This window comes from Protomyctophum bolini (assembly GCF_963924005.1).
Source record: "Protomyctophum bolini genome assembly, chromosome: 6".
NCBI lineage: Eukaryota > Metazoa > Chordata > Actinopteri > Myctophiformes > Myctophidae > Protomyctophum > Protomyctophum bolini.
In genome coordinates, this window is record NC_137867.1 from 26622156 (window position 1) to 26649662 (window position 27507).

Below are 27507 nucleotides of genomic sequence, written 5' to 3' on the forward strand. Positions count from 1 at the left end.
AAACACACTTGAATTGAGCAAAAATATGCCCAAATATGCAGATACACGGTTTCTGCCTGACAGCGACGATATAGAGAGCATGTTGAAGATCCCTTTATCATTATTTTGATAGTATAAAACTAGATACTGTAGACTAGAGTAGACACTCACTTGTCCATCTCCTTGCGTATGTCTTCTTCAGCCATGCCTTTCAGTCTGGAGTAAAACCACAGGTGTTCCTCCACACTGAGCTTGTCAAACAGCACATTGTGCTGTGGACACATGCCCAGGTTCTGACGAATGCGCTCCATCTCGGTGCGGATGTCGTGACCGTATATAGTTGCAGAGCCAGAGGTGGGTGGGAACAGACCTGTCAGAATTGACCTATGACAGGCCCGGGACAGGAGAGAAAGTCAGTGATGATGATTTTCTTTTTAAATTAATATAGTATGTTATTAATACATTCAGTACTATATTCTGAATAGGTGAACAGCACATTATGGGCATTGTAAAGAAATGACACAAGGTAGTTTCAACTCAGTGAGTGGTACTTAATTAACTCTTGTGCTGGGAATCCATAATACTGCCGTTGTTCATTCTAGCTGGTCTAATCTGAGACTAATTTAGAACTGGGACACCATGTGAATTAAATTAGCCAATTGATGTAATACAACAAGACAGGGTCTAATAATGGCAATCTGTTGCTATGGATAGCAAGTTACTAGCTAACGAAGCAGCAATGATGTGCCAACGAGCTAACGTGAGCTTAGCAGAACGAGGTGAGCTGTGATTGGCGTAGCTGCTTCAGCTCAATCATGTCGGTGGTCTGGTAGGTACTGCTGCTATTCGTATTATGCTGTAAAATCTTATAGCAATATTGTTATTACTATGTGACAGTGAGATGAATTATAATCTTTTTTTTAATTATTTCCAAGCACATTGCACAAGCTCACTGTGCTGAATCTGAAGTACAGCACCAATACTCTGGAGCTATGCATGTCGCTTGCATGTTACCAACATAAAAACATCCTCAGATCTTTCAACAGCGGGTCTGTGCCACTGCCAAATGATTGGCTACATTACTAGAAGGCTTTGTCTGTGTGCCCAGTCATTGGTTGAGATACCCATCTCTGGAACCACTCCTTATCCTGCCAGGATCAAATGCTGTCAGAGCTTTGTCTCCTGTGCTTCCTCTACACTGTCTCTGTTGATGAAAGTCCAGCTCTATTTAATGAATACAAAAAGGAAACCAAATATCCATTGCGCATCCAAAGGGGAATCCCTCCTTGGCAAAGGAAGACTATGATCTTCAGGCTGGCCTACTGCTACATCCACCCCTCTCCAGACTGAGAAACCCGATGTTGGTCGAGCCCCCCGCGTGGGGAAACAGCCACGCGGATTGCTCAGCCAGAGGGGAACCCCTTTCAGCATTCTGAGGCTACTGTACTACACAAGCCTTCTCATACAACATGGAGAAACATGCACATATTTCGGTCCCTCACATGGTAGTGGTCTTGCCAGCCCCGTTGTGTCCTAGGAAAGACACCACTTGATTCTCGTGGAGGTTGAGGCTGAGATTGTCGAGGGCCAGCTTTGTGCCAGTCTTGTATACTTTGGTCAGTTTGTCTATGCACACCACCAGGGGCAGATGGCTGGGCTCCTCCTCAATACCACGCATTTCCTCTGTGTGACGGCAAAGAAGAGAAAGATGCACGCATTAGACATTTGCTGCTGAAAATGTTTACTTGATCATGTATTTACAAAACCGATACAGTGCTTTTTCGGCAGTCCCCGGATAGCTTTTCAGCGCCTTTAAATGCAATAGTCTGGTCTTTCTTTAAGGGCCTGCCTTTGGATGACTGCTGTGCACTAAGCCGGCCCAGGTCGGCTGCTATATTAAATGCCCATTTTATTACAATGTGAGATGTGTAGTGATTTTGTATATCTGTGTGGGGGGAAAACAATCTGCCTATAATGACATGCTAAAAATATAATTTGCCTCTGTATTGGGAAATTAGTGTGCAAAAACATATTCATAAGTTTTTGTATAATACATTGGAATAATAATGTGTAAACTGTCCATTCCATTTGGTAAACACTAGTTTTGTTGTTACATGGAGGAATGGGGAGATCTGCTGACCATATTTCTGATCTCAACAGCAGCAGTTTGCATTTATGTAAGTAAATAGTGCTGTATACTGTCTGTCCATACTTGTCTGTCGATGTACAGTATACTGGGCCAAGTAAACCAAGTCAAGTTCCTAGTAAATGTATGGAGAATAAACCTGATTCTGATCAAATAGTCACACAGCACTGGCTCAGTAGGTAGAGCAGCCGTCTTGTAATCTGTCATGGCTCCTCCTGGTTTAGTGTCGAAGTGTCCTTGAAAAGGCACTAACCCCTAACTGTTCCTGATGAGCAGGTTGGTGCCTTAAGCCCAACACACACCGACTCCATCCGACGCAGCTCCACGCGTTGCCGCGCGGCGCCTGGAAAATATAACTGGTTCTATTGGCGCGCCAGGCGAGGCGTCAGCGCGCGTCGGACGCCGCCGGTGTGCGATAGGTTCATTGAAAATAATGGAGGCGGCTGTTTTGACGCGCGGCGGTCGCAGACGGTGTGTGATGGGCTTTACATGGTTGCCTCTGCCTCGCGTGTGAATGGGTGTGTGAACATCTGAATGTTATACACATTGAAAAACACTTTGGAGAAAGACGCTATATACTGTACAGTATATGCACCATTTACCATTTAGAAAAGGTGGGCAGCCGAGGTCAGTGAGCCATGTTATAACAGGAAGATGCTTAAAGCTCAGAGGTAACTCCCTTAATTAGCCTGATGAGGAAGCACTAAATGCCTGCAGCACTCCAGATTAAACAGAAGTCACAAGGTGCATGGCTCAACAATATCATGAAACTGAGAAGACAATAAAATGTAGTTGCTCTGTCCGTGGAAAGGTAAATAAAAGGTCATATATTGTGTGCTGGCTGTTATCACAGTTTCATATAGAGAGGAACATCACCGGGAAAATGGGCACTGATGACACGGAGGAGAGAACACGCCCCCAGCGTCCCCAGTGGGAATCGAACCCCGGACCTTCTAGCTGTGAGGCGACAGCACTACCGACTGTGCCACCGTGCCCCCCGACGGGTCTGATTTATTTGAGCGGAGAGCAGGTTTTAAAATGCGGCAGGAGTGGCTTCGGAGCCACACGTTGGAGCAGGCAGAGTCGCTGCCTATGGTCGCTGCAAACACAGACAGAGACGTGCTGCGCACATTATAAACAGCTGTGCAGCAGGGAGGGAATCAACAAGCGTGAATGCAGAGCGGGAAAAAAGCCGTCTGGAGCAAAGAGCAGATTTTCCACACACTCCACTCCGCTCATTATGCTCTGGTCCTGAGCTCAGTAATATTTACTCAGTACCTGAACGTCTGTGTTCCATGGCACACGCCTGGTCCTCCTCCATCACACTCAGCCTGGCAGCTCCGCCTCCACACCATGGCCAATCCCACGTCTCCACCCGCCCACTGCCCAGCCAATAGGACTTCTGCAGGGGGAAGTACCAGGGGCGGGGCAGACCATACATGCCTGTGGGAGAGAAGGAGAGAAAGGTGACAAATACACATAATTATTTACATTGATAATTACATTGATAACAGGAGGCTGTGGCTCAGGAGGTAGAGTAGGTCAAATCCCGGCATCTTCTGTCCACATGTCGAAGTGTCCTTGGGCAAGACACTGAACCCTACATTGCCTCCAATGAGTTGGTCGGTGTTAGCTTGCCACCATTGGTGTGTGAATGTGGGAAGTGAGGACGCTGGCGTCAACTGTTCGCCGCTTCACCTCCCAATGTATGAATGAATGAACCATTGTAAAGCGCTTTGAGCACTTGGAAAAGCGCTATAAAAATGCAATTAATTATTATAATTACTGTTCAGTTCAATTCACAAATAACACTTTAATTAAACAAGAAATTAAACCACAAATTGAACAATGACAAAATGACAATTCAGAAGACCAGTGTTAATTTTGTTGACAAAAAATAAGACGAAAAATATATTTCTTTCACTGACGAAAACTAAATAAAAACTAAGCTATGATGACTAAAACTAAGACCAAATATATTGACAATTTCGTAAAAAATAAAAACTAGACTAAATATAAATTAAAAAATATATATATATTAGGGAGTGACTAGTGGAGAAGAGATCCAGAACTAAAACACAAGCCATTTTATGTTTGGTTGCACTCTGAAAATAGCAGATCTACAAGCTCACATTCACAACACTTGTAACCAGCATGCAACCAAGTGCAAAATCAGCCATTATCAAGGCCAGCCAAAATAATATTCTTTTCGACAAAATCAACTGTAGATTTATCTTATGATTAGGCATGTAACGATATATCGTATATCGTGATAAATCGATATTATATCCCGACGATATGTATCGATTTATTAAAAATAAAAATCGATATATACATACATATTCCATCATATTCATATGATTTTGGAGAGAAATGAGACAGTAGAGGCCTGGAGAGGGGAGCTGTATATGTGTCTGTGACTGTGCCCAGGTGATGGTCGTTATTGATGCTCATTAATACATCAAGGAAGGCAATTATCTTTGCAATGTAGTTAAATAAAAAATGTGAAAAAAGCTTTGGGGGGAAGATAAATCATAAAAATAATGGTCATTTGTCTGGAAAATCATTGTGTTGAAAATATCGTGAAAAACCGTATCGTGAACCTCATATCGTGATACATATCGTATCGTGAGTTGAGTGTATCGTTACATGCCTACTTGATATTTAGTTGACTAAAACTTTTCAGATGACTAATATTATGACTAAAACGAAATTAAATTGTATTCAAAACACTGTGACTAGACTAAATAAATAAAAAATGCGAAATGAACAGTGCTGAAGACACCGGTCGCTCACCTGGATGCACAGCCTCTATGTACCAGGTGAGCACTCCATAAACGCTGGCATCGATAATGAGCATCATCATGGACAGCCCCAGGTTAAAGTCATCGCCCTCTACAGGTGACTGGCTGATGGTGCTCCACTGGATGCCCACTCCGGCCACCTCATACAAGGCAAAGTATTTGGACCCCAGGCCAAAGGCTGTGGTGGACATCAGAGACTGGGAGAGATGGGGAAAGCAAGGACACATCAGTTGGCGAGGTGATCTTTTTTCCTGAGGAGGTTCAGTGAAAACATGAACCCATTAAGACCTGAGACCAGATTCTATAACATTTCTTCAGTAGTTCTCATACTTTTACATGTCAAGGACCCCCATAATTATGTGTATTTGTTCGCAAACCCCATCTCAAAACATTTAGTTCCAGGGACCCCCAGAAGCAAAGATTTGAGTTAGAAATGTTCATGAATGGAAAGAATGAAATGAAAGAATATATATTCAAATATTTGCGCCACATTTTCACGATTCTTTTCAACAGCTAAAGCTTAAAATAGTGGTTAAAGTGGTTAAACGCTAAGGTGACGCAGAAGTGTTCCAGGTCTTAATGGGCTAAAACAGTGATGAGATAGAAGGCAAAAGATCTCACAGCGATGCACTTCTCGAAGGCAGTGATCTTGTCGTGTGCCACTTCCTCTCTGATGGCTACGTACATGTAAGGTACGTAGCTCAGGAAGTAGATTATTCCCCCGCAGGCCGACGCCAGTTTTGCCTTAGAGTAAATCACTGACACCAGGAAACTGAAAGCAACAGGATATGAATCTTGTTTAATCTTTTTTTTCCTTTGTTTTTAAGAGTGGGTCGTTCATTCACTTCAGTGCTTATTTTTTATTGAAACATAACATCCCCTCAACTTAAGAATTGCACACAAGAGTGTGCTGTGGATGTAGCAGGATTTAATTGGCCAGGAACGGGGTATATGTTGCTGCAGAGAAACAAGTCATGCTGAACTGCCAGACTATCTCTAAGGACACACATTGTTATCTTACTTTATTGGGACCAACAGAAGCTAGAAAAGGCACAGTGTAGGGGAGACACAGGAGAAGGGATCACATGGTGTTCAAGCCTAGGCCAACAGGACAACTTCAGATATCATACTAATCCACATCTACACAATATCAGTTCCTTGTTTCATTTAATAATATGGAGATCACTTGTAAATTACAAGTTGTAATGAGATATCATGAGTGGAGGACATTGCTGATTGTGTGATTGTACAGGTACAATATTGGCCTGTAAATGTACATTTAAAACCAGCTATAAATGCAATGCAATGCAATTAAATGTATAGTGTTGAGTGTCCCTGTATTTATTTTACAGAGCCTGGGTGATTTGACCAGGGTGGACTTCCTCCACAGCTTGTATGAAATGTGGGGCATCTATTCATCTATTCAAACACCAATTTCCAAAACAACATACTGGTATTTAATGTTGATGCGAATTTTAGTTACTGTTTATTCACATTATTGGAATTTGTAGCATTCAAAATGATTGCCCTGTTGTAGTGCAGTTGTGGCGTGTCCTAAAAGGATAATAAGCCTTACATGCCTTACTATCATAATTGTCTTGACAAAATAGTTTGTCTTTCATTCAAAAGGATCATTCCATACATTTCATAGGGCAGTGGTTCCCAAACCTTTTCATGTCAAGAACCCCCAAATTGAAACTAATCAGCCCTCGGACCCCCATTTGAAAACATATGCCAGGGACCCCCCATAAGAGAAGCTTTTTACGGCTCTAGCAGTGATTCTCAACCAGTTTAATTTCAAGGAACCCCAGTTTGACATGCATTAGGCTACGGATCCCCATTTAATGGCCTTTTTATATCTGCGACCCCAATTAATATTGTAAAATCAATGTTAATTTAACTCTGATAGTGTACAAATGGAACCAAATATTTGGTTCCATTTGTACACTCTCTGAGTTACAGATCCATAAGGGTCCATTTGGTTCCAAACTATCATTTAGCTGGGGGACCCCCTGGAACTCCCTCAAGGACCCCTGGGGGTCCCCGGACCCCACTTTTGGGAACCACTACCATAGGGCATTTGAATCACATCCGTGAATCAATATCTTCTACAGGGACTATTTTCAGCTAGACCTTTCTAATCAAGTCACACTTTAATGCGGTAATAATAAACAAATAATAACTTTAACAACTAAAAAAACGAGCTCCTCACCAGAACATGATGGTTGCGACGGCGTAGATAGTGAGGAAGAGCCAGATGATGAAGGGGTCACTGTGGAACAGCACCCTGCCATACTTCAGGATGACCGTCAGAGCCGTGACAGAGATGGACAGCTGGACGAAGCCTGTGATGAACCAGGCCACCCAGTGCACCGCGTTGTTCAGTCCCATCATCTTCATCACCTGAGAATACAAACAATACACATCATTCATTGCCAGAATTCATTCTACGCCTTATTTGCACTACAGCCCATTTCATGATGCTTGTGCAATCTCAATGCGCTTCACGTTAAATCAAATGACAACCATTGTAGGGAAACTAGAATTTCGTGCGCGCTTCGCGCACACTCATCCCAGAGCTACTTCGCCACGCACTATGGGAAGAAATAAATGGCGGGAGTTGACTCCACATGTAGTAACGGATGGGTTATTGGAAATGTACCATTGTTTTGTCCTGAATATTTCCACAGCCTAATTACTAAAGGATTGTGACTGTGGGACAGACATACAGTCTGACATACAATAGGCTACACGTGTGCACAGTGAATAAACAATGACCTATATGCCCAGAGTTCTTAAATTAACATAGTTGGATTTTAACAGAAAGACAATGCCATAAATCAGTCAAAGTAAGTGACAGACTCAACAGTAGCACACAGCATGCAAGGCAGCGATGCATGCATGCAAACATGTTTGTCCAGCTGAGATTTAGTGTCTCCATCTCTCTGTGGAAGAGGTTGCACATGACCTGTACGGCCACACTGAGGCGCTCCAACACAAACACAGACACAAAACAACACCACGCTGTTTGTCCAGTTGACCCAAATCAACACCAATACCTAGCCTGTTTGTCCAAAACACAGTATCTGCTGGCCACGTTTCTACTTCGCCACAACCTAATGTTAGTAACAAATGTAGGGGAGAGCCGCCAAGGTTGTAACGCTTCACGGTTGTAACATGGACGTTATATCTTGATTGGTCAACGCCACCATGACGCCATCGCGTCAGTATGTGTACAGCAACGTACTCTACGTGGCCAGGAAGTTTGAAGTGTTTACCTTCAAAATGCGTATAATTTTACACCTGGAGTATATGGCCTGTATTTTGCGTGTCTTAAGTACCAGGTCTTATTCCCTAACTTGAGTAAACTAAAGACCTGGAGGCGTGATCAATGTCATTTGGCTATTCTGAGTGGCCAAAGAGTATTGATCACGCCTCCAGGTCTTTAGTTTACTCAAGTTAGGGAATAAGACCTGGTACTTAAGACACGCAAAATACAGCCCTGTGTGTGCTACAATTTTTGTCTTTGGTGTTGGTGAATAAAAATCCACATGGATGTGTTCATGCTTATGTTCTTCATTAGTTTGCATCGTGTTTAGACGGAATTCACGTTCATTCTGGTCTGTAAGCAACTGCAAAGAAAACGTGCAAAAGCGGGTCATTTGTAACATGTGTTACAAATGGTCCGCTTCCATTCAATGCGATATGTAATATTTACATATTTGACATATTGGCCAATATTATATGTTCTGAAATTGTATTGTATTGTGTAGTGTATTCTAAAAGTAGTTTAGGGTTGTATAACATTGTACAACTCAATCAATCAAACGTTTGTTTAATCAATGTATTGCCCCATTGAAAAAAAAGAAAAGGCCAAACTGGTACACCCGATACTATTTAATATTTCCCTTATGTTTGATACATTTTCTTATCACATCCATGGTATGAAAACAATGCTAAGGAGTTGCTTCAATGAAATATAATTGCTTTAAGCTGAAAACGGGTTATTAGTTATTATGTGTAGTGTAGTGTAGTCAACATGTTAAGGCTCATACACACTGCCCGGTATTTGCTGCGATTATGCTTTCGGGGAGCATTGTTGGCGCTGGCCGACAAAAACCCCTGATCTGACGTTAAGTGGTGCCCAAATGGTAGATCACAATCTACAAAGGCTTTGCAGGTAGACCACATGACATGGCAGTAAAAATATATATAATTTTAATATAAAAAACGATTTTTGCATCTTCCGCTTTAGATGACCTGAGATGACTTGAGTGATTGACATCAAAAAGGGCCTGTCAGCTCAAACACACAATGCAATACTGTTGCTTACAATCATCAGTAGCAAAGTCAAATACCAACAAAAATGAAAGCCTACGATTTGCATTTTCCCCCCTCTATTTCCCATTCCATGTGCGTTTGTCTTATATGTAGCCTATATGAAAGGCCCCTCAATTACATTTTGTCACTATTTTCAGCAATGGGATGATAGTTTTATTTGGTGGGTATGCTGGTCGTTTTGAAAGTAGCTCTCAAGTCCATAAAACAAACGAACATAGGCTACTTCTCTATAAGCAGAATCATGAATAGGCCTATTTAATTTATACAAAAGGAGAAGAGAGAGAGAGAGAGAGAGAGAGCAATGTGTTTGTGGCTCAAACTTTGTCTACTATTGTTTTAGAGCAGTGGTTCTCAAACATTGTCATGGCAAGAGCAAAGGAGGCCCAATATTTTTTCAATCTACAAAAATAATCCCAAAATTGCTGATAAATTAAATGACATTACTTACTAATCGCTTATTTGGCAACACTGGTCAGAAACGTTGCAGCTCCGTGACTGGGAGATGGGAAGTTTGGGAACTTTCTATTACAGTTAAATCAATATAAAAGTACCACACAACTGAAAAGTATCGCGACTGTGACCGCAAGTTAGAGACGTGTGTGGCTATAATGACGCACAGCTGTTATGTAATCGCGCATCTATAAATTCTAATCTATTTCTTGGGGAGCCGGGACTGTGTGTGTGTGTGTGTGTGTGTGTGTGTGTGTGTGTATATATACAGTCCGTCGGTAATTCCCTGTTTCGGCCCAATCCAATTAATGGCAAAGAACAATGTTGATGTAACTAAGGGAATCGTCGAGTCATTTATTTTGTAAACAAAGAGATTTAGATGGAATAAGCAAAATAGCGATCGTATAATTTCTCCCCTTCCTTCTGCACGCACGCACACACACGGTCGCCTGCAGACCCAGCTCCCAGCGAGTGCTGCTGCTGCAAGCAGTGAGTGTAGAGTAGGCGTGGCGCAGCATTAGAAGGGCGCAGCAAATACGACATTGAGGGGTAGAAACCATCCCGGGCGCGTGGTTAATGTAACATGTGTGTCACTGTGAAAGACTGGCCCCATTAAGTGAACGTAGTTGGCGTAGTAGACGCCAACATGACGATTTTGGTAGACGCCAACCTGACGATTGTGACGTAGGCTGTTGACGTTGAGCAATAACAGCGTGTTTCATATAAAAGTAATATTTGCAGAGTAAATAAGACACTTGAACGGCTAAAAAATAGCAATGCTGCTGACGTTAGCATGTGTGCTATCAGGCAAAAGCTGAGATAGATATGCAACTACTACTGGGGAAAATGTCATAGAAAACACAACACCTAATTTCGGAATGTTATTGTGACCTATTGAGCACAAACAGACCATCATGATTTGCTTGCTGGACCTATAATTAATTTATTTGCATTAAATGTCCACTCGCCCATCAAAAAGAAGCAAGATGGCTGCGACAGAGTGTGAGCTCGACGGACAGAACAGAGCTGGTGACGTATGAGGCAGGGTGTTGCCAGGTTTGCGAATTGTAAGCGAGTTGTAGTGTATGTAAGTAGCGTGGTTTAAAGGGCTTGTTTGTGGGCTGGTTGGGCTTGTTTCTGACCGTGTTGGGGCAGCAGTGATTCCGTGTTCCGTGTAGGAATGTTTCATAAAAGTAATAATTGCAGATTAAATAAGACACTTGAACGGCTAAAAAATAGCCTATGTCAGTTCGGGGAGCGTGCCGAATTTATTTTGCATATAGAGATGTGTGGTGAAAGTGTGGTTCGGTCGGAGATAGAGCAGAAAGAATGAGTATGGGTACCACTTTTCACTTGTATAGTAGATACAGTAAAGTCAAAAAAAATTGCAGTGATTTCTGACCTCACTCGCACATTACGCAGGCACGCGCTCATGTAAGAACTCTCTCTCACACACACACACACACACACACACACACACACACACACACACACACACACACACACACACACACACACACACACACACACGTATAGGGAGGAAATGAAGTGATCTGAGCAATTAGGAGTAATGTGTCTATTTTTGTCCTGCATGGTGAGCAATCTGGCTGCAGGCAGTGTTGATGGGCTGGAGCCTAGTACCAATCAGTCACATGTTATTTAAAGAGGCTGCAATCCGAGACTCATGTTAATGAATAAAACATTATTTTAACTGATCTGCATGGAAGAGTAATACTAGTTAATACAATGTAACTAGCACATATGCAGTGGTTGGAGGTGGTCTCCATACATCCTTTGAGAAATTTAGACCCTGGTGTAAGGTGGGACATCTAGTCCATTGAAGTCCAATATTTCCCCAGGTCAAGTGGTGAACCCCTCTTTCTTGACTGAGCAGAAGATGTTTAGTTTCCCATGGAGGAGACCCACTTTTGAATCCTGGGTGTGACATTAGCAATTACTGTCTTCAACAGGAGAGGACAGACATAACATTTATGGATTGTAGCTTTAAATGCCTTTGAATGAAATGATATTTGCAACTGTTATTTGTAGCACAAAAATGGTAACCATTAGAGCACTAAGGGTCCTGGGGTACCAAGCGGTTTGTAATGGTACCAACTGTAACTTCACAATGGGGCCAAGAGATCTGACGGCCAACAGGTTTCATATCAGGTCAAGATATCACCACAGGAAAACAAATCATTCAACCAACAGAAGTGTGAGTGACACCATACTTCTACAGGTTGCCACAGGGTGAAGGAGATGGACATATCATTGAATAGATACAGGAAAGCAGACGGACAGATCAACAAACAACAGGACAGATGGGTATACTGTACAGAAGGCAAATAAAACAGAAATTGACAGAAAGGGAGGCGGACAAAATTGTCCATCTGCATTTAGACTACAGACAAGCAATGGGACATTGAGACGTGTACAAACCATGGTCATAAATAAAGACTAATGCCTGACAGACAGACCTCTTTGAGGCGGTGCTCCTTCTCAGCCACGATGTGCTGAATCATCATGGCAACCGAGTAGACCCAGGAAATCACCATACACAGAGGCATCATGTGTTCAATCACAAACAGGAAGCTGAACATGACAAAACTCATGTCAATAAACACCAAACGAAAAAGTGGCAAATACAAGATAAATTTATATCGTTTCTGAATTTATGTATTTTATTATTATTTATTTTTCACATCTTGACATTTGTATCTATCCCAGTAGTGTGTAAATTCCCCTGAGCTTTAATTTATAAGGATATACCGGTAAATAGAAATCAATTCATGTGGATCTCTAAAAGAATATTGATGGGAACGGCGTGGCACCAACTGACGCCATAGGGCCAGCCTGTGACATCAGACAAGAAGTATCTAGGACATATGACTTTGGGCAAGGTTTCAGCCTTGATGATGACGTATGGTGATTGGTGTTGAATCTGATGTCTGATGATGTATTGACCTACATGATGTCACAGCGGAATAATAAGGAATAGACTCAAACACACAAAGCCACATGTTGGAGCGGTTAGCACTGCTCAAAAAGCATGAATATGATGATGCAAAAGCATCGAATGATATGAGTGATACGATGTGTATATCACACTGAATGTGATGTCCTGCCATGTATTACCGTGCACGTATTACTACTCATCTTAATTGTTTTTGGCTCTATACCTTAAGGCCACCATGGGACCACATGACAAAAAGGTCCAATACTGTTCACGGTTATTAATATCTCTCTGTTGACGCTCGTTCCTTACTCGTCTCGTGTGTAACATGGGTAAGGAAACATCTGGACGTAGTTCCTTACTCGTCTCGTGTGTAACATGGGTAAGGAAACATCTGGACGTAGTTTCTTACTCGTCTCGTGTGTAACATGGGTAAGGAAACATCTGGACGTAGTTTCTTACTCGTCTCGTGTGTAACATGGGTAAGGAAACATCTGAACGTAGTTTATTACTCGTCTCGTGTGTAACATGGGTAAGGAAACATCTGGACGTAGTTTATTACTCGTCTCGTGTGTAACATGGGTAAGGAAACATCTGGACTTACTCGTCTCGTGTGTAACATGGGTAAGGAAACATCTGGACTTACTCGTCTCGTGTGTAACATGGGTAAGGAAACATCTGGACTTACTCGTCTCGTGTGTAACATGGGTAAGGAAACATCTGGACTTACTCGTCTCGTGTGTAACATGGGTAAGGAAACATCTGGACTTACTCGTCTCGTGTGTAACATGGGTAAGGAAACATCTGGACTTACTCGTCTCGTGTGTAACATGGGTAAGGAAACATCTGGACTTACTCGTCTCGTGTGTAACATGCGTAAGGAAACATCTGGACTTACTCGTCTCGTGTGTAACATGCGTAAGGAAACATCTGGACTTACTCGTCTCGTGTGTAACATGGGTAAGGAAACATCTGGACTTACTCGTCTCGTGTGTAACATGGGTAAGGAAACATCTGGACTTACTCGTCTCGTGTGTAACATGGGTAAGGAAACATCTGGACTTACTCATCTCGTGTGTAACATGGGTAAGGAAACATCTGGACTTACTCGTCTCGTGTGTAACATGGGTAAGGAAACATCTGGACTTACTCGTCTCGTGTGTAACATGCGTAAGGAAACATCTGGACTTACTCGTCTCGTGTGTAACATGCGTAAGGAAACATCTGGACTTACTCGTCTCGTGTGTAACATGGGTAAGGAAACATCTGGACGTAGTTGCCGGGCTCCACCACATCATGGCCCACAAATGTGTTAATGATGGCTCTCTCCATCATATCTGAGAGAAATAGAGATGAGTAGACATTAGAAAGAGAAGGCAAATCTAAATGTCTTAACCACTTAAACCCTAGCAGCTTTATGATCACCTAGCAGCTAGGTGAACATTCGGCGAAAAAAATGGCCAAACATTCTGCAAGAAGAGCAGATAAAGCTCACAACACAAAGAGATTTGGTGCAGAGGAAAAACAGAGCCTCGGTCCACACAGTATAGGGTTTAAGTGTTTTACTCAAACTGACACTACGTACACTACGTACAGACACAGTTATGTGTTTTTACTCAAACTGACACTACGTACAGACACAGTTATGTGAAGAAGTTGAGCATGAAATGCAACAAGGATATAGTACATGTGCAAAGCTTGCAGAGCTTGTGTGCAAAGGAGAAGTGCTAGCTACAGTAAAAGATATAAGCCAGGAGGAAAAAGTAAAGTCCCCCTCCCCCATCAGACTAAAACACTAGCAGATAACGTATCATTTAATATAAAAAACAGTTTGAGCATACAATGTGGCTTAAATCAACTAAACTTTACATCTTAATGAGCCATGTCTCTCTCCGACTGCCCTGTCAAGCCCAATTCAAATTTATCTGTCAAATAAGCAGCTTCTATTCTCTCCTACCTCCTAAATAAAGAATGACTTGAGGAGAGAGGAAGTGCTTCATCTGCAGCTTGCGCTGGTATCCACACAGGTGTGTGTGTGCTAGTAAGCACTTTACCCACACAAATTCTATTCTTAATGAAAGAAATAAAAAATAAATAATCAAATAAAATAAACAAGTCGTTTGACACAACATTCTCAGCCCCAGTGGACTTGTGTTTGGGACTATTGATTTATAGTGTGCTGGTTTGCCATAGATCTGCAGACAGCGCTAAAGCAACCATGCCAATGTAAGAGGAAGCGTTCTGCTTCCAGCTCTGGCAGATGAACAACAAATCAAATGTCCATTTATGCCTGATGTATTAAATCAATCAATGTGCATTACATTAACACACAGACAGCGGAGGAAACCATTCAAGGCACCAACCTATACTCATCGTGAGAAGTTAAGGGTTACCCAAAAAATTACGTATCTTCTATCAATTACACACCCCATGAAGCCTTGAATTCATGGAGATTTTTTGTCGCATTCCTAAGCCATTAATTTGATAACTTACTGCCGGCCTATGTACAGTAGGGTTTAAGCTTTTAAAGAGCCATTGCTCCCAGTATACTGTACCTTGGATCCAGACAAAACCATAGAGGAAATAGAACTTTCCACCGGTGTTGGGCCCGGGACGCCAGTATGCACGACGGATCTCGTTGGTCTTCTCTGTAAAGCTGGAGTTCTGTCGGATCTTGTACATAACATGTGGAGGCAGAGAGCCGTCTTTGTCCGTCTGGAAAATAACACCTGAGCAGGTAGAGAAAATGCACAGCTTTGGTTTGATTCCTGTGGTGTTAAAAACACACCAATCCTGTGTGATATCTGTATGCATGTCAGCAAAAACTGAAATTGGGCAGCAGAAGCCAGCCGACGTGCGAAGTTTGCGAACGTAACATAGAAGGGAACAAATGGCATGAATAAAAAGTCAAATTAAATTATTTAAATTAAGAAGATATGACAGTTCCAGAAGGCACTGGCAGCAAGAGTTTCTTGCTGATTTCTCACTTGGAACCACATTTTCACAGCCACACACACACATAGCTGTCTGTAGGAGTGGTTGCACCACTAAAGAATATTATAAAATTAACTGGGTTTTTGTGACAACCACACATGAACTCACTGGCAAACACAGACACATTGTCCTGGTAGGCTTGGTTCAGGGTGTAGTTGACGATACTGTCTTCGTCGGGAAAGCCTTTGAAGATGTCTACGCTGACCTGCAATGATCAGAACAATGCACAACAAAGTGGTTGTGGTACTGTACTGTACTGTACTGTACTGTACTGTACTGTACTGTACTGTACTGTACTGTACTGTACTGTACTGTACTGTACTGTACTGTACTGTACTGTACTGTACTGTACTGTACTCAAGCCCTTCTCCCTGGCCTGTGTGTGTCTGTGTCTGTGTGTTAGGCTGTGCGACTTGGTGGTAAACAAACGCTATAATGCTAATTTCGTGCTCGGACACAGCCAGCGACGGACACAGCCACACACGCTAATTTCGTGCTCGGACACAGCCAGCGACGGACACAGCCACACACATAGCTGTCTATGTGTATAATCTCAATAATACAAAGCATGCTCACTGCCATAGAGCACTCATGTAATATAACATAAAACATTGCAGAACAGAAATGTATTTTACATTTGACAGCATACATCATTATCAGTTAGCAGGACACTACTGTAAATACTGTAACATGCAATGGAAGAAATATAGAAGGACAGGAATATTTTCCACAGCACACAAAACTACAGCGTCACCACTTCAACCTTTACTTAGTTGACAGTGGGCCGCCAGCGGTCTTTACTTGCACACCCTCCTTTTTTCTGTCCTCACCAAATATCTATGCCAAAAATAGCCAATGCACAGGCTCACAACACATCGCATTGCAACGCTTTGTGAGCTTGTTATTTTAGGCGCATTTCTGCCTATTTTCACAGAATGTTCATCCATTACAACATGCCCAGAGCAGGGCCGATGGGGTTCATGTGGTTATTACAGTATGACATGCCCAGAGCAGGGCTGCTGGGGTTCATGTGGTTATTACAGTATGACATGCCCAGAGCAGGGCTGCTGGGGTTCATGTGGTTATTACAGTATGACATGCCCAGAGCAGGGCTGCTGGGGTTCATGTGGTTATTACAGTATGACATGCCCAGAGCAGGGCTGCTGGGGTTCATGTGGTTATTACAGTATGACATGCCCAGAAACCAACCTATCTTCATATAATAGGTCCTCACTAATAATCTTGAAAAAAATGGCGCAATTTATTTCTACTCTGTCTGTGTCTCATAGGAGACACAGACAGTTGCGCAGTTCAGAAACCGTCTTCCAGTGACATCATCGATGGGGAATACAAGCTAATAAAAACTGCAGGCTTTCTAGTCCTGAAAAGTGGCAATGCGAAAATGGAAGCCATCATTCTCACAATGAAAATCTAAACATTTTTGTAAAAAAATTCTTGTTTAAAAAATAATAAGCCTAATGATGATGTCACTGGAAGACGGTTTCTAAACTTCCCACAGCCCTCCTATGAGACACAGACTGAGTAGAAAAAAACCGTGCCATTATGATTATTGATATGATTATATGATTATTAGTGAGGAGGACCTATTATATGAAGATAGGTTGAAAAGTGGTGAAGTGGTCCTTTAATCATTATTTTATACTTTGGCTATTCAAAAATAGCAGATCTGTTATATATTCTTTTTAAATCGTGAACATTAAAAAAAATGAATACCAGAATACATTTTTAATGCAAACATTTTGCTTCTGGGGGGTGCCTGGAACAAATATTTGGGTCTGCGGCAAAATACATATAACTTTGAGGGCCCTCGACATGAAGATGTTTGAGCACCAATTATATCACAACATACGGTTTTCATTAAACTTTTAGGATTTAGAAGACATTTTTAGATTCGGCCTTAGGTCTTAATGGAGCCTATAGGGCAGCAGAACTCATATTACTGCAGGGTAGCTGTCTGAGTTTGGCTCGATAAGATTGTGTTTCTGTGCCTCTTGCTTGTGTCAAGGCTTCCCATAGTAGACTGTCTCTCTGTGGACTGCAGGTCCACTGTGCTGGTGTCTAATGTCCATGGATGTAATACTGTATGGTGACTGTCACCTTTGACTTACAAGTGGATCAATGGCTAATATATATAGTTCCCTGAGGGTACAGTTGGTTGTTTCAGTAGCAAATTATGGCTTACAGTACTACAATCTGAATGATAATTTAAATTTAAAACTAATCATTGTAGTTACATTTCTAAATAAAATAAATAAAAATAATTCAGTATCTAACTGAAGTCCATGGCTGGCAAAACCATGTGTGTTTCTTTCTTTGCAAATTATAGTAATGCTGCTATAATAATGATAATAAATTAGATTCCATACAATATCTGCATCTACATACCTTAGACATGAAGTGTGTCCAGCCACAGGCTGCATTGTCTATGGTGTCTAGCTGTTCCAGTAAGGTGCTTGTGTTAGGAAGGGTATAATTGCCCTCCAGCAGGCCCTGCATCAACTCGCTGTCTGTCGCATTTAGCAGCTCCGGGTGTCTACGCAGCTCTGAGGACAGCTGGGGGGGAGAGAGTTAACAGATCAGGTCAATCCATTCTCTGTCCAGTGGTTGCCAAACTGTTTAGCTCAAGACCCAAAACAGAAATCCTGGGGCCCAAACTAGTGAAAATAAAGCTCACAAGACTCACAGATCTAGTAATTTCACTACTTCATAAACGTTGTTTTTCTAATTTAGGGAATTTATTTTATTGTTGTCAACTCATACAAATGTGTGATTTCTTTTTTGGAAATATTCAGAAAATCTTTTTAAAACAATAATGACAAAATTTAGGAAACAAAAATTAATGACATATTCAGTCGCGAGTCCCACGATAATGGATCCACGTTCCACTGTATTGGGAACCAGTGCTCCATACCCACTTGATCTGTATTGGGAACCAGTGCTCCATACCCACTTGATCTGTATTGGGAACCAGTGCTCCATACCCACTTGATCTGTATTGGGAACCAGTGCTCCATACCCACTTGATCTGTATTGGGAACCAGTGCTCCATACCCACTTGATCTGTATTGGGAACCAGTGCTCCATACCCACTTGATCTGTATTGGGAACCAGTGCTCCATACCCACTTGATCTGTATTGGGAACCAGTGCTCCATACCCACTTGATCTGTATTGGGAACCAGTGCTCCATACCCACTTGATCTGTATTGGGAACCAGTGCTCCATACCCACTTGATCTGTATTGGGAACCAGTGCTCCATACCCACTTGATCTGTATTGGGAACCAGTGCTCCATACCCACTTGATCTGTATTGGGAACCAGTGCTCCATACCCACTTGATCTGTATTGGGAACCAGTGCTCCATACCCACTTGATCTGTATTGGGAACCACTGCTCCATACCCACTTGATCTGTATTGGGAACCACTGCTCCATACCCACTTGATCTGTATTGGGAACCAGTGCTCCATACCCACTTGACTACCTGTGAGTGGGGAGTGTTGGCTGATGAATGAATATCAACATCCTAATACATCCTAATACTGGGGGGTCAAATTATGACAGGCAATTCCTGCTGTCAAAATATGACCCCCCCCAGTCAAAAAACACTTTGTTTGAAATAGACACTCATGCTTTCCAAGGTGTGATTTGGGCAGGGAGGAGTAGGACTAAGGCCCTATACATCCTCTCTGGGCGGGGGGGGGGGGTTACTACCTGTGAGTCTGAAGAATGAATATCAACATCCTAATACATCCTGATAATGTTGAATTGTGGGTTTGAGCTCACATGCCCAAACTACTTGTCAGTGGGGAGTGTTGGCTGGGAGGAGGAGTAGGACTAAGGCCCTATACGTCCTCTCTGGGGGGTACTACCTGTGAGTGGGGAGTGTTGGCTGATGAATGAATATCAACATCCTGATACTGGTGGTCAAATTATGACACTTTGTTTGAAATAGACACTCATGCTTTCCAAGGTGTGATTTGGGGTCCTAAGGATGAATACAAAATGAATATCAACATCTTAAAACCAAAATGTTGAATTGTGGGTTTGAGCTCACATGCCCTTTTGATGTAAATCAAAAGGGGGGGTAACTACCTGACACTCATGCTTTCCAAGGTGTGATTTGGGGTCCTAACTAGCCCATCGTGGTATGCATTTCAGATAAACAGAGAAACAATGTTAAGTTGATTTACCCCGATCAAGATGTTTTTAATATACCTGCTGTAGCCAGACCAGGTGGTGGTGCAGCTTGCCCTCTTCCAGAAAGGTCCTGAGCTGGGCAGAAATGTTGAGCCACACACGGGCATAGTGGGTCACGTTCCCCACGAATGCAAATGTCTCGTTGGCCTAAGAAAAGCGATGCAGGTATTAAATAACCCTAGTTTAGTATATTATGAGCCCTCTCAGGGGGCTGTTCACTTCTTTCTTAATATAGCTTACTCCCATATCCCTCCCTCCCTCCATCTTGTGTCTTAATATAGCTTACTCCTGCATCCCTCCCTCTATCTTGTGTCTTAATATAGCTTACTCCTGCATCCCTCCCTTCCTCCCTCAGTCTCTCACTCTTCCTCACTGTTCACTTGTGTCTTAATATAGCTTACTCCTGCATCCCTCCCTCTATCTTGTGTCTTAATATAGCCTATTACTGCATTCCTACCTTCCTCCCTCTATATGTCCCACTCTTCCTCACATCGCTCTCACATTTTCCAGTCCACTTGCTAAGATAGTAGATCTATGGAGCCACTGCCATGAGCGAGGCCCAGGTAACTTACAGAGAATCAATGGCAGATTGTGCTAACGTGGTATTCTGGACCTCTAGGGAAGCAGCGGGATAGCACAAGAAGCTATAGGGACATTAATCAGTTGAGTCATTGACTTGGTGTGAAATCCACCCCACAGCTTGTGTACACTGCATGATTAATGTCTGGAGCATGACATACAAATGATGACACTGCTCCCATTAACCCTTGAATTCAATGTAAGTTTCTCTGGTGGTGGTTGTAGCATCCATCAGTAAAGAATTATGACATTGGACACAGTAAACTGTTAAGAATTTAACCATAATAGTACATTGTTGAGCAAAGTAACAACTACAAGTTTACAAAGCCTTTGTTTGTTTATAATGATGATTTGTATACGCCTACACCAACTGTGAAACAACTGCACTCACAAAGCCAAAGCTTTATCTGTAGTACTTGCCTTCTGGATCACTTTATCCACCTGGGAGCCAATGGGAGAATAGAGGATCTTGGGATTTGTAGTCATCAGATGCACAAGTAAACCCAGGTTTCTCTGCTCCTTGCTGGTGAAGCCTAAGGAACTCATATTGCCCTGTTTTAGAGCTTCGGGCTCAATGATCCTGTATAGGATAGATCATGGGTTAAAAGCTTATTCTATATACCGGTATATGCACTGTATTCCTACATTTGGAGTGATACCCACTGTTGAGCTAGATTGAATCTACAGTTATGGTCACCATGTCACTTGTTTCCAAGAAAAAGGTCTTCCTCCATTTCAAGTTGGCAGTGATTTTCTCCCAAAATGCAATGTTTTGAAAATTACCATGAAACACATAGAGACTTGAGAGTAGTATAATTCTCAGTGTTGATTTAGCTCAGAGAGTTGAATTAATACTCATGATGCATACAAACACGTTTTATCCACTTGTCTGTGTGGCGTTTCACTTTTGTTTGGAGGTGAGCTGCCTCCTTCACACAAGATGGACTATCTTGCTGGAAGGACTTTAACAATCTACTAAATCCTTGCTGGAGTACAGCTACCTGTTGTTTCCACACAGAATGGGCTGCAGTCCTGCCCAGAGCTGCACAAAGGCTGAGAACTGAGAGTGGGGGTTCTCTGCTTCCCCCTTCCCAGCTCCTTCTCCTCCTTCCTCCGCCTCGTCTCCGGGAATGTCGGTGGCGTTCGGACCCCAGGTTGTGGCGTTAAAGGGCCAAGAGGAGGAGATGTTGGAAGGGGATGGGGACGCGCGGCCAGCGCAGGCTCCCTTGGGGAGGAGGCGTGCGAGGCCGGAGAGGAGGTCCACGTCCCTGAGGAGCCTCTCCACATCAGCCAGGTCCTTCAGAAGGGCTGCCAGGTGAGACTGGGACAGAGGGCCAGAGGAGTTGGTCTGCTCCAGTCGAAGCTGGAAGGAAGAGGTACAAGGAAGGGAAGGGGAAGAGGAGGAGGAGGTGGAGATAGATGGAGGGAGGGGTAGAATGAAAGCAGGAGAGATGAAAAACTAAATGTACATGTCAAGTATAAATCCTTTCTTCCCCCGCAAGTATCCCTAAAATGTAGAGTATCTTTATCTTTGCTCTATCCTTGCCCTTGTTTAGTATTCCTGCATTAATTTATGTTGTGTTGGATAATCTCTCTGAGCATGCACAGAGAACTTCTGAACAAACACCAAACGCACTGCAAGCCATTCACTTCCTTATTGACGGGACCCAAGTGGTGTCGGAAATGGAGGAGTGCTTGTTTTGTATCACTCAATCCCTGCATACTTCCTCATTGATCAATGCATGTAAATGCTCGCCTTTGGTGAGGCTCGGATTGGCTTTTGGCATGTGATGTTAAAACCCATTCAGGTTGTGTGCCCTGTGTAAAAGTGAATAAAGTCTGAAGACCAGATTGTTGTGGTAAAACACAATAATGTTGTTTTGGCGATATGCAGAGCACAAAAAGCTCAATACATTAACCAAACAAAAGACACAACTCTTGGGTTCTTTAAAGGGACACTTAACCCTTTTTACAATTCCCATGTGTACTACTCCTCCTTGTGGATAGGGGGAGGGCTGTAGTCCAGGAAGTAAGTGAGCCCGGTGTTCATGACATCAGAGACACTGGGCTCACTGCTAAAATACAAAATATCTAAAACCACATATTACACACATAAAGACCCCCAGGAAAGTGTTCTAAATCTTCTAAACTTCATTAACATATATTTTTTTGCAAAAAGGGTGAAGTGTCCCTTTAACGTTCAAACGGTAGGAGGTCACAGTCAAGGTCAGAAATGAGAATGGATGGGCAGATTAAGCATAGTGCTGGCAGAGGTATGCACTCTCATGAGTCTAATCTTTTCTGGGTTTCTTTGGAAATTGCTTGGGCAAATGTTACCACTTATTTTGATGAGCGTGGCAGTAAAGGTATTAAGTAGAAGGCTTTAAGCGGATACCTTCTGGATGACCCTCTGCATGTCAATCTGATCTCTCAGCTCCTGGCTCATCTTCTCAAAACGTTCAGCCCTCTGCTCCTCCCGCCCACCGCAGACCACGCTGTAATAGGCCTGCAGCACTGACCGCTGCTTCTCAGGGACCAGAAGGATCTTGTTCAGCTCACCAGTCCCATCCTCGCCACAGGTGAGCATTTCTAACATAGCACCTGTCAGAAGGACCCCCTTGACAAGAAGAGGGAGAATGGATGGATCATAAGGATTATTGTCTGCAATATGACCATATCGGTAACACTTTATTACTGCATTATAATGTGCTTATAAGGCCTTATAACACTCGTTATATCGTGTATAACAACTTATAACAACGTTTATAACATATTATAAGTGCTGGTCATAATGCATTATTATGCGCAGTGGAACAGCACAATATTAGCACTATTATAACTTAACCGACAGAGAAGTGCTGCAAATGTCGGTGTCATAATGCATTATAACCAATGTGTATTAAATGGAATAATGTCTTATAAACATCAATAATACCCTATAGCATGACTTTGTGACCTTTAAGTAAAGTGACAAACTTTGTATGATATGCTATAGTATATTATTGATGTTTATAAGACATTATTCCATTTAATAAACACATTGGTTATAATGCATTATGACACAGACATTACAGCACTTCTCTATGTGCCTTTATAACCACCTAAGTTATAATAGTTATAATGTACTGTTCCACTGAGCATAATAATGCATTATGACCAGCACTTATAATATGTTATAAACGTAGTTATAAGTTGTTATACATGATTATAAACATTTATAACGAGTGTTATAATACCTTATAAGCACATTATAATGCATTATAAATGCGCTATAATGCATTATAAAGACGACCTTAATATAAAGTGTTACCACAATGTCATTTCTCCCTAGCTCCTGGGCTAAGGCTGAAGCATATTCCAAAGTTACTACAAACCACTATAATCCCTCTCTGAGGGACTACAAACATAACGGCAATTAATGAATGGAGAGATGGCACACACATTGCCCACTGTGTCTTTGTTTGTAATATGCCCCCCCCCCCCCCCTACGATAATATTGAATATTGCTGTATTTTGCAGTATAGAATTCCAAGACTAGGAATTGATTAATTTCCAGCTTTTCAATTCTTCTTCCATTCGGAGCTCTCTGCAGTGATGAGAATAATGCAACCACTCGGTGCATTATCAATGCATTGAACTCAATGTTGCCCTGAGCTATGGCATGCCTTGAAGTTAGAATCGGTGGTAGTAACATGGTTACTGATGGCTATTTGTCATTCAGCACGTAAACCTCTGCCTGACACAAATGGAAAACACTCAACACTGCATGAACACAGTAGTTGAATATCGCCTGAAATAATCTTATTTAACAAGTAACAACTTATATTAAAACCTATATCGTTGCCTTTAGAAAATGTCTTTGCCTACAATAGTTGCTCTCCAAGCTATCACATTGCAACATTTTGTGAGCATGTATTTTTTTGTGAGCATGTATTTTTTTGTGAGCATGTATTTTTGCCCAATACTGTATTCACCCCCAGAATAGGGTCACGGCTCGCTTGGGTTTTAAAGGGGCACAATTGGGATATTAACTAAATTATAACTAAAGAGGTCTACAACACACAAACTACTAATAAGAAATGCTGTAGTATATTCCCAGCTGGGTCTGGCTGTACCTCCACTTCCTTCAGCCCCTGTGGATCGGTTTGGCTCTCAACTCCGGCCAGGCCCAGAGCCTGGGATATGACTTTCAGCAGGGCCTGCCTGTGGGTTACTGTGCTAGGGTCACGCAAAGCTTTATGAATCAGTCCTCCATTCAGATTCTGTAGCCCTCCCAGTAGCTTGTCCTGAGGATAGAGGAGGAGACAGATCAGTGTGGAGTAGACACACAGATAGACACATTGATGACACACGACAGGAACAAATATATTCATAATCAGGGTGTTCCACTAATGACAATGTCCAAATGGGTCAAAAAAGTAGCCAGCCGGGGTGCACACATCTCTGCGCATGTGTACGGGGTGAGGGGGTGCAGAGTAAAATGGTTATCACATATTGTATTGCTCTATTATTTATTGCAATAATGGTAGGTCGCAGATTACTATGAAAACCTGCAAAACATGTCAGTGACACCATATATGGCTGTCAGTCCGTCACGCCTCGTGACACGTCACGCCACCATATGGTCGTCAGTCCGTCACGCCTCGTGACACGCTCCATATATGATCGTCTCCATATATGAAGATCACAACACTGACCTCATCAAATCCTGGATAGCCATACATGGAGAAGGCTGGATCATCACCTAGATCTGCATAAATGGAGCCGGCCAGCAACTCTACATCTGACCTCAAACCTCAAACCATTAGATCTCCATATATGGAGCTGACCTGTTCTGACATTCCATATGTTGATCCTTCCCCACTGGTCCTTCCTCTTCGATGTTTCCCTTTGAAACTCCCGCCCCAAAGTTATTAGTGGCCTGCCAGCCAGCGAAAACTAGAATTCTCAACAGGCCCGAAAATGAAGGGCCCTCATCAAACACTGTACACTCAAGACACTGCCCCTGCTGCCACCCTTATAGTATCTCCATATACAGTATGTACAGTATATACAGTATACAGCTGACCTGTTTTGACATTCCATTATGTTGATCTGACCTCATCAAACCCTGTACACTCAAGACATGCTCCATATACTGTATGCCAAAACAGAATTCATTCCATATGTTGATCTGACCCCCTCGCCTCTCGCCCTCAGGGCGTCTTACTGATATACTTTACTTGAGCAGAGCTAAGCCCACATTGTGAGTGTGTGTGTGTGTGTGTGTGTGTGTGTGTGTGTGTGTGTGTGTGTGTGTGTGTGTGTGTGTGTGTGTGCATGCGTGTGTGCACGTGTGTGTACCTCCAGGTGAAGGACTCCAGGCATGTGTCCAGTGCGTTTTGACTTGTGCACCCAGCTGTGACCTCCACCATCTTTGGGATACGTGCCAAAGATAAGGTTGTACACCTAGGGCACATTACAGAGGAAGACAGGATTAGGTGACTGCTCTGAACGCACGCACGCACGCGCACGCACACACACACACACACACACACACACACACACACACACACACACACACACACACACACACACACACACACACACACACACACACACACACAATAACATAAATAAACAAACAAACAAGAACTCTTAACACTGAATAAATCACACACTGCCAAGAAAATGGCAGAGAAAAACAGCTGTGTTTTGCTCTCCTGGCAGAGCAGCAGTGTCAGCTGGGGTAATGGCAGCAGGGAAACGGGAATGAAACCAAAGGAAAGTGAATGAATGAAGGGGGAGATAAGAGACGCGACCTGATGCCATGGCCAGACAATAGAGACAAACAGGGAGCCATTAACAGTACGGTGACAGCTATTGGGGGAGAGAAAGTAGAGGAGAGAATGATCTCTATTGTAGACTCAAACAGGGAGGATATTATATAACTGAGGCACCTTTTATGGTGCTTCAAAAAGGAAGTGTGTGTGTGTGTGTGTGTGTGTGTGTGTGTGTGTGTGTGTGTGTGTGTGTGTGTGTGTGTGTGTGTGTGTGTGTGTGTGTGTGCGCGCGCACACCAAAAATGAAATCAGTTACAAAAGATACTTTTTCCCATGCATGAGTTTTGTGTTGTGCATGTTTTGTATTATATTTTATACAGTAGATACTTTATGGGGTATCATGGATGTATTATTGGATGTAATTGACATGTACGATGTAGCTTTGAAGTTGTCATTTTATTTCTGCCTCTTGGCCAGTTCCCACTTGAAAAAGTGTTTTTACTGGTTAAATAAAGGTTAAAAATAATAATAATCTGTACTACGTTGAGTTATTTCGGACTATCTACAGTACAGTAGGACTTCTGGGACTTACAAGTTCAGTTATGGTAATGTCACAGCAGTAGAGGATTATACTCAAACTTGCAGAAAATGTTATGTTAACTTTGTTAATTATTGACACATGATTCTCTCTCCCCTTATCTCTCTCTCGCACGCTTAACATTTTAGTTGTAACAAGAACAGTTCAGACCAAGGCACAGCAGAGCGTACCTCCCTGACGCTGAGAGGTGTTTGGAGAAGCAGGCTGGCCGCATCACTGGACAGGGAGAGATTCCTGACAAGGAACAGCTGGAAAACTGATTGGTTCTTCAATATACTGGCCAGGCTGAAGCCTGGAAGGGAGCAAACAGACAGTACATACCGTAAACAATATACACCACATGCATCATGCATCACACTGTATACATACTGTAAGTAAATATAAATAAGTGTAGTTTAACATGTTTACAATGTCCACTCTAAATCTATGTAGTGAGTGCTGCGCTGCTTAGTTTACTATACCACCATCTATGTAGTGAGTGCTGCGCTGCTTAGTTTACTATACCACCATCTATGTAGTGAGTGCTGCGCTGCTTAGTTTACTATACCACCATCTATGTAGTGAGTGCTGCACTGCTTAGTTTACTATACCACCATCTATGTAGTGAGTGCTGCGCTGCTTAGTTTACTATACCACCATCTATGTAGTGAGTGCTGCGCTGCTTAGTTTACTATACCACCA

General features: G+C 42.5%; 1 protein-coding gene across 3 annotated transcripts in view; it reads right to left on the bottom strand.

Annotated features, from left to right (window-relative positions):
* Nucleotides 1–27507, bottom strand: part of abca2 (ATP-binding cassette, sub-family A (ABC1), member 2) — a 91987-nt gene that overhangs the window by 26980 nt on the left and 37500 nt on the right. For 2 of the 3 annotated variants that reach the window (XM_080766287.1, XM_080766286.1), the window contains 18 exons: nt 26997–27118; nt 25810–25914; nt 24582–24752; nt 22862–23083; nt 21468–21829; nt 20887–21046; nt 19906–20034; nt 18074–18241; nt 15776–15872; nt 15229–15402; nt 13908–14010; nt 12198–12312; nt 7142–7332; nt 5551–5701; nt 4922–5126; nt 3404–3568; nt 1482–1662; nt 151–363 (listed from right to left, as the gene is read on the bottom strand). In XM_080766287.1, the coding sequence (XP_080622413.1) occupies nt 151–363; nt 1482–1662; nt 3404–3568; nt 4922–5126; nt 5551–5701; nt 7142–7332; nt 12198–12312; nt 13908–14010; nt 15229–15402; nt 15776–15872; nt 18074–18241; nt 19906–20034; nt 20887–21046; nt 21468–21829; nt 22862–23083; nt 24582–24752; nt 25810–25914; nt 26997–27118 (3034 nt within the window). The remainder of the gene's footprint in view (nt 1–150; nt 364–1481; nt 1663–3403; nt 3569–4921; nt 5127–5550; nt 5702–7141; nt 7333–12197; nt 12313–13907; nt 14011–15228; nt 15403–15775; nt 15873–18073; nt 18242–19905; nt 20035–20886; nt 21047–21467; nt 21830–22861; nt 23084–24581; nt 24753–25809; nt 25915–26996; nt 27119–27507) is intronic. The other variant, XM_080766285.1, reaches the window with a different exon arrangement.